Here is an 8,393-nt window from a genome sequence, read left to right as displayed (position 1 = left end):
GTGTGTGCATGAGTGTGTGCGCGCGTAAGCGAGCGAGCGAGAGAGAGAGAGAGAGAGAGAGAGAGTGTGTATGTGTGTGTGGGTGTGTGTGGGGGTGTGCGTGTGTGTGTTTACACAGACGGGAATACAGCACCAAAGGAAGTGCGCCGGTTCTCCGTCTGAGCGTCCCGACTTCCTGCTCTGAGGCAGGACAGAGAAAAGCTGTGGATCCGCTTTCAGACAGCAGCAGCAGCAGCAGCAGCAGCATGGGGCTCCAAAGATACACACACACACCGCTTTAAGGCACAAACAGAAACATCAGGCAGGACACACGGACATCGGAGCAGCCACATCCACAGCTGGGTAGGTGCAAATTTACAATACCTTAAACTTACAACTTTTTAAAAGGAAGAGAGAAGTAGCGTATTCATATTTGCAATTGTTGTATTTTCTCAAACATGAGAAAGTCCAAATCCAACTTAAAGACCACAATGAAGCAGCGCGTAAAGTGTTAAACCCGTGCGTAAAAGGTATTCGAGCTTTGTGCGTTCATGGCATTGGTGCGTATAGTTTCCCCAGTTTTCTCCGGATACTTTTAAAATAGAAATAATGAAAAGAGGTTCGTGGACCGGCTGCAGTGGAAAAAATTATTTGCGGCTCCTTTAAATACCCAGTAGTAGACTTTCTGGTTTGTCTGGACCTCGCAGACTAATTGCCATGCGCTTCCGGATAGAAGCTGGCAGCAGACAACATCTTGAAAATGAGTCACTGGAACAAAACAAAGAGTTCGTTTGAGTTCCAGCAGAACCTCTTTACCCTCTTTAATACACATGCACATTTTTAAAAAATGAGACAAAAATAGATCAGAGAAAATGGACCTACTGTCATTCACACCTACATTTTGCTTTGTTGGATTTGTGTGTGTCTGTAGTACACTGCAGTTTATATCTGATTCATTCATATTTCAGGAGGGAGACTGGGGTACTATATTTCTAAAGTTACAAAATGTGTGTGAGAGAGAAAGTTCATAGATTGTCTCTTGGAGGTGTTATATTAAAGAGCAGACTAAATCAATAAAAATGTCCTTCATGTTCTTATTTCAGTCCAACGTTTGTGAGACTAAAACATTACAGCATAAACTTTGATCAAATGAATGACATCAGGACGCATGAAGATGCATTCTCCATATGTTGTTGTGTGTGTGTGTGTGTGTGTGTGTGTGAGTCTGTTTGGACACAGATGTTGCTCGTAGAAGACAGTTCTACAGTTGCATCCGCTTAGTGATAACAATGAGAAAACTTACCTAATACAAAAATAAGTATGTGTGTGTGTGTGTGTGTGTGTGTGTGTGTGTGTGTGTGTGTGTGTGTGTGTGTGTAGGTGTGAGCACATGTGTGTGTTTCTGTTGGTTCCCAGTGACAGGAAAGCGGTACCTCTCACAGAGGGAAGGCCTTTCTCCAGGAAGACGCCCCTGAAGCTGAATGACAGGAAGTCCTCATTTAGATAACAGAGAGTGTGTCCATCGCTTAACACACACACACACACACACACACACACACGCAGGAAAAAGGAAGCAAGGATATGCATTTGTTTTTGTATCCGTTGTGATGCATCATTGTTTGCACCACCATCTTTCCCGTCTGCTTGATGGTTTCCGTTTAGAAAGACAAAGAAAACGATGCACGCTGTATTTTAAGATTCAGGGAGTGGTAGATTATTCTCGCAATATTAAACCTTTGCGTTGTTTTCAAAAATAAAAGATAAGCAGAGTAACCATAACCTTTGGTGTCTGGCTCAAGTGATTTGTCTTTAAGGAGGCAGGATTGGTTTCCATGGGGATTTCTGATGCAGCTGCGAAGTCTCTGCTGTCATAATGTCATGGTTGCAAATCAAATCAGGTTGTGATGAGGTATGTGTTGTTTTCCTTTCATCAGTACGTATTTCCTGTTGTGATTTCAACGAGTGAGGTCGAGTAAGGAAGAGAGAAACAGACAGACCGGCAGACGCTCACAGACAGTCGGTGGTTTTTAGGGTAAACACGTTGGTGAGCTCCATGCTTGTCTTGGCAGAAGGTCACTGACCACATCCTGTTTTATCACCATGGAAACACCCAGAGAACCAACCAACGTCTGGCCCTCTCTTCCGCTTCGCTCTGTCACACACACACACACACACACACACACAAGTGAGGCAAACATAAAGGTGGAATAACATTAAAAAGTGAACTTAAAGGCCTGTTTCAAAAAAGTCTTGACTGATTATTTTATCCCTTGAAACCAAATGACTCAATTAATGGAAAAAATCTGCAAAGTGAGTCTAATCATAGACTGGAGCATAAATATGGACAACACATCTCCATCTATTTCTGTTGTAAAAAAAAATGAAGCCAAACTACCCGTGTGACGAGCGCTGACATTTTGCACTGGTGATGGCATTTTGACGCCAGGACATGAGCAGAAGGAAACTGACTGTGGAGCTGTGGTTTTGTGGTTTTGACATCCTTCTGCTAACCAAAGCAGACATTTACATAACGTCATCAGAAGTACAGTTTCTTGTGTCAGGTTGAAACAGACACTCACTCTTGTCTCTTGTTTTAGTTTGCGCTATGTTTTTTGCGCTGTTCCTCCTCTATACCATCGTAGATAAACATGGAGGAGGCGGGGTTTATGAGCTCGACTGCGGCCAATCAGAAAGGAGAGCTCTAAATCACTTGTCTTCACTTCTCTCGTAGGCTCTTGTCCCTTCCATTCTTTATACAGTCAATATGTTTAACTCACTGACTGTATATAAGGAGTGGATGTAGCTGCTGTGAAGACATGAACTTCTGTTTTTGGAACCTCAAGTTTAGCTTGTCTTTTTTTTTTTTGAGTCAGAAGTGAGCATATCTGGAGAAGAGGGTGAATCTGAATTTCTTTACTTCTACTCTTGACGACAGGTTTTCATGGCAATGACTTCATCACGTAGGCACACCCTTCGACATGCCTTCCTTTAATATTTGTTGTTTTAACCTATGAAAAAAATTGAAGGCATTCTTTTTTTTTGTCTAACATAGACTCAGACTTCGTGGAGTTGCCCCCTGCTGGTCATCAGGAAGAATGCAGGTTTAACTCACATCAGCTTCACTTTTGAAACACCAAGTCTCTTTTAGATAAAAAACATGTTTATCTTAGGCTTTGGTGTTTAATGTCACGAGACGTTAACAAACGTGACTTAACCTTAGCGTTTAGAAACTAAGAGAAAACCAAGCTGTGCTGTGAAGTCTTGCAGACTCTTTAGTGATGGTCAGGTGTTTGTGTTGTTGTGGGTTTTGGGGCGCAGGAAAGTCCCAGTTAGAGAAGAAGAGGTGGGCGTGGCCAGCACTGTTATTGGTGTGGGTTTTGCATCAAAGGGTCAGCGTTTGGGATTCCAGCTCCTCTATGCCTATCTCATTCTTTTATCCCCCCCCTCCCCCCTTTTTCACATCCTTGGTGGTGTCTGATTCCCAAAACAAGAATGGATGAAATAGTTTAATTTAAAATGTAAAAAGAATTTTTAGACAAAAAGTGTTGCTCAGTGAACTACGTGTGAAAGAAATGTTGATGTTGAAATGAGATGTGAGATTGTGGTTTTGAGTAGTGACTCGTATAGCTGACTCTTCAAGTTCCCATTACTTTGAATCATGACCAAACTCAAAAATCCTCACATTTCCCAGATGAACACACTTCCAAAACGTTGACATATTTTCATTTCAATAAAACCAAATAGAAGCAGTCACTTACCGAAGGGTCAGACAAGCAGCATACCAGGCGACGCAGCCTCGCCTCCTTTCTCTCTTCTTTTGTTTCTGTACCACAAATGTGACGCGACCCCTTGTAACCCCTGTTTCCACAATTGCAATTCTTCAAACTAAAAGATTAGAGAGAAGGATAAGCTTTAGATTTTTAGCCACTAAAATGAGGGTCGGTGAGAAGCTCAGACATCTGGAAGGAGCTGGAGGTAAACCACTGCTGCTCTGTATCCACAGGAGCCAGATGAGGTAATGCGGCCATCTTTTTAAGGATGCATCACCTTCCTTTTGAGGATTATACTGTAATCATGGGGAACCAAGAAAGGCTAAAATAACTGTGTATCCCTTTATGCTTGGGGAACTCCTTCAAATTGAAGAGCTGAACAACATTGTTGGGGAGAGAGATGGCTGGACTAATTATCTGAAGCTGTATTCACACTAACAAAAAAATCCAGAAAAATTCCCCAGATTTTCGAGGTGAGCTGTAGAAGTGAAGGAAAAGTCATGCTGGAAGAATAAGAGAGGTTCTTCACATATTTGTCAATACTGTGGTTGACAAATCCAAGCACCGATATCAGGATCAAAACCGTCTCATGATGTCCACTTAGCTTATTGCAGCGCCCTTTTTACTGCGCGTCTTACCTCCTTCCTCTCACGCTGTGACGGACGTGGGAATAACAACGTCGGATGATTTCAGGAGAGGGGGAGATTGTCCTGAAATTTTTGAGGAACTTTTAAGTGTGCGTCCTGCTGTGACCGCGCAGGGATACAAAAAAGAAAATCGTTGGATGGAAATATGTCCTTTCAGTCCCAGCATCTCTCGATTCCTCTTTGGTTTCATACACCATTAGAATTGACCAGAAACTCTTCAGCTCTTTTTTTTTCTTTCCAAAGAAAAGTCCTTTTTTTGTTCTGTGCCATTAAGCGTTCAAAAGGTTTAAAAAAAGCAATCGATGACGTATATTTTTTTAAATTTAAATTGAAGTCCTGCTTCTCCTCTACAGATTGCCTGTCTCTGGTATTTCTGGTGTCATCCTGTCATGGAGAGTTCAATCACTCTCTGGCAGTTCCTGCTGCAGCTGTTGATCGACCAAAGCCACAAACATCTCATCTGCTGGACGTCCAATGACGGCGAGTTCAAGCTGCTTAAGTCAGAGGAAGTGGCCAAGCTGTGGGGGCTGCGCAAGAACAAGACCAACATGAACTACGACAAGCTGAGCAGAGCTCTGCGCTACTACTACGACAAAGTAGGCGATGACAAAATACTTTGTTTGTTTGATGACGTCTTAAGTCATAAGAGAAGGGCTTAACATAACATAACCACGTCTTGTTTCTTCTGCAGAACATCATAAAGAAGGTGATCGGCCAGAAGTTCGTCTACAAGTTTGTGTCATTCCCGGAGATTCTGAAGATGGACCCTGCAGTGGTGGAGTTGGGACGTAGCAGTGAGGAAAGTGGAGGTGCGACGTCAGAGCCTGAGGCTGAAGATGAGGAGGGGGGAGGGAGAAACCGATACCTCCAGTCAGGCCTTTACTCCTCCTTCAGCGTTGGCTCTTTGCAACATTCTTTAGACCCGCGCCACCTGATAAAAGAGGAGCCCAGATCTGATCGGCATGACGACAGCTCCTCTGTCATCCGATTCGTGACAAACAGAGGCCACTCCTCCCTTCCACCCACCCCTCCCCCATCCTTCTCCGAGACCTCCCATTCCTCCTCCTCCAGGCCATCGCCTCGCCAGGCCCGCTCTTCCTCCTGCTCCTCCTCACCACCTCCAAGCCCCGCCCACAAACTGTGGCGGGGACGATGCCAGAGCACAGACACTGACGAGATGGAGCTCAGCGCACAACCCCTTAACCTGTCATCTGGTCAGAGGGAGAGGGTGAGGTCACAGAGCACATCGACACCAGAGAGGAGAGGACTAGCAAATAACTTACCTTTGAGATCCAAAAAACCTAAAGGCTTGGAGATCTACGCCTCCCCTTTCCTCCTGACAGGAAATGACCTGGTCTCCATAGCACTCAACAGCCCAGCGCTGCCTTCAGGGTCCATGACCCCTGCCTTCCTTACCGCACAGGTACAATAATGACACATAACACATGTAGTTAAACCAGGACACTCACACTGTGTCCTGTAAATACGGGTGTTTTTTTAGGCGTGGAGAGTGGACGGGGTGAAAAGAGAAGATTGTGTTTCAGGGATGAGGAAAGTTAAGACTCGTAGACTGGGAGGAGATGGAACGAGGTGAGCGGAAAGAGGGGAGGAGGAGATGGAGAGAGGGAGGAGGTTCGTAAGTGAAGCCACATGTTCCTGAAGCGTCTGAGTCACTGGCAACAGCACACTGACCGAACGAGGACAGTCTGCCTACACTCAGGCATTCAGTCGACGCTTTGATCCAGCATGAGCAGTGATGGGCTGCTGAGTTTATAGAAGGGAATCAACGGAAAATATAAGCGCATGCTTCAGCGATAACTCATCACTGAACCTTCTGTATCATTGAGTTTTTGAAGAAACACCTGAGTTGTGGAAGAGTAACCAGGACCTCATAGAATTCAGGAACTTAACGAACTTCCCCCGAGTGCAGACGTCCTTCCAGTTTTTGTTGTTGTTGCCCAGCTGGTGGTAGTTACTGATTTTTGTGTCCTTAACCCGCATTTTGCTCAAGCATTGAGATTAATCAGGAATACCCATCAAGGCATCAGGGCTGCTGCTTGTCAACAGGCATTAGCTTGGGGGCCCCAGGCCAGCAAACGAGGGGGCCCCCCAGGTCTGACAGAGTTAAACCCACAGCAGTGGCTCAAAATGTGCAAAGTTTTCAACAGCTGTAAACCCCCCCCCCCCCCCCCCAAGGTGCCCCCATCTGACAGCACTCATTCTGGTTCCACTGTCAATCACATTATTGCTGTGAAAATCAGTTTGTCATGAAAATCGATGGAGAAAAATGAAGGGTTTTACTGTCTGTTACGTCTATGTTTTAGAAATAATTCTTATGTATAAAATCTGTTAAAACGTCAAATTTGCAACTCAAAAACATGACGTTTTTTTCACTTATATAACTCCTGGAAATGTTCAGGGGTGCGCTGCATGTGTAAATGCATAACGTTGGACTTTGCCTGAATTTTTCTTCAGCCAGCTCCCAAGTAAATTTTGAACGCAGAAGGAAAATATAATATATAATATTCAGGAAGAATGTTGGCCTGGGAAGGGTAAAACAGCTTTTAAGCTGCTACCTGGGCCATCTCTTTGCATGTCAAATCAAATGTTTCTTCCTCAGTGAGGTCGCATGTTTGACCAACTCACTCATAGAAGATGTCAGGGGCAGCTGTTTTAAACCAGCGACAGTGACAGAGTGAATGATGGGAAATGAAATTAGGAATGTTTTTTTTTAAACAGAATACAACTCACTGGTTGTGCTAATCAATGCAGTAAGATAAAATCTCAGGCAAAGAAACTGAAGCTGAAACAGTTGTTCCTGTGCTTTGATATTCCTTGCTCGCCCAGGACAGAAACAGGGAAAACAAAAGTGACCTTAGCTGAACGTAGAGAGACATTAGAAAGTCGAGACAGGAGGAAATGCATCTCATGAATTCTGTATGAGTGGAGCTTCCTGACCTGCATGGTGTCAGCCTGCCAAGTCAGTCCGTCTGGTAGACGCAAGTTCACTAGAGGGCAGGCTTGGCTACGAGCTCTACGGTGAGACTGAGTGATTTGACAACTTCCCAGCACACTATGAACAGCATTTAGGTCTGATAGCAAAATAAACAGCATCATTTCCATCCTGGTGTATTTATCCTCTGACATTTAAATTTTGGGTTTTTGTCGATGTAGACTCCGTCTGGTCTGGTGCTCACTCCCAGTCATCTACTCTCTAATATCCATTTCTGGTCCGGCCTGAGTCCAGTGGGGCCCCTCAGCCCTGCACAGCTCCAGAGCCACGCACCCCTCTTTCAGGTGAGACACACAAACATGCACACACATTTTGTATTGTTGTATAAAAATACAGCTTTAGAGGATTTTCCCTGGAAGGAATTCACAGTTTTACCTTTTAGTGTGCCTGCAAAAACAGCGGCCGAAGAAGTTCTGTTTACAAAGCAAAAAGGAGGGCTTGGAACAGAGGTTACAAATTCTGCTCTTCTCCTTAAACACAACCAGACGCTGCAAAATGTTGCAAAATTGCAAAATTTTGTTAGCTCTTTCCAAAAATTTTTCAAAAACAGGATCATCCTCAAACAACTCTAACGATAGCATCTAGCCTACTTTAAAGGTGAGGATACATTGAGAAACCACTTTGCTTAAAAAATATACATTTACAAATTCTGCAGCTACAGTCTTACTTCATTAAGGCCAGTAGAAAAAACTAAAAAGTCCCACAAGCTTGATTGAATTACCTTATTTATTATTTCTTCTTAATGTGGGAATGCAAACAATCTCAGACAAATGAAAGACTAATTATTCATTTGCCTTTCAGAGAAAACACTAGCTTACCCAGGTGGCGATAGATACAACTTACCTTTATGACTGTCAAAGGCATAAAGGTAAGTTGTATCTTTATTTACAGTATATCTCATAACCAAAGATCGTCAGTGATTTCACCTACAAACACACCTCAAAGTTTCACCACGTCCTTTGTGTGTTGGTTCATGTGTGATTC

General features: G+C 43.8%; 1 protein-coding gene across 1 annotated transcript; it reads left to right on the top strand.

The window, feature by feature from the left end:
* Window positions 1-172: 172 nt before the first annotated feature.
* On the top strand, window positions 173-8,393 carry elk3 (ETS transcription factor ELK3). The gene is made up of 4 exons (XM_079335592.1): window positions 173-342; window positions 4,750-4,992; window positions 5,088-5,819; window positions 7,571-8,393. The coding sequence occupies exons 2-4, from the start codon at window positions 4,786-4,788 to the stop codon at window positions 7,979-7,981; spliced, it is 1,350 nt and encodes a 449-aa protein (XP_079191718.1). The 5' UTR covers window positions 173-342; window positions 4,750-4,785; the 3' UTR covers window positions 7,982-8,393.

Source organism: Symphodus melops (assembly GCF_947650265.1).
Source record: "Symphodus melops genome assembly, chromosome: 22".
NCBI classification, from domain to species: Eukaryota; Metazoa; Chordata; class Actinopteri; order Labriformes; family Labridae; genus Symphodus; species Symphodus melops.
This window is presented reverse-complemented; position numbering and strand designations above follow the sequence as displayed.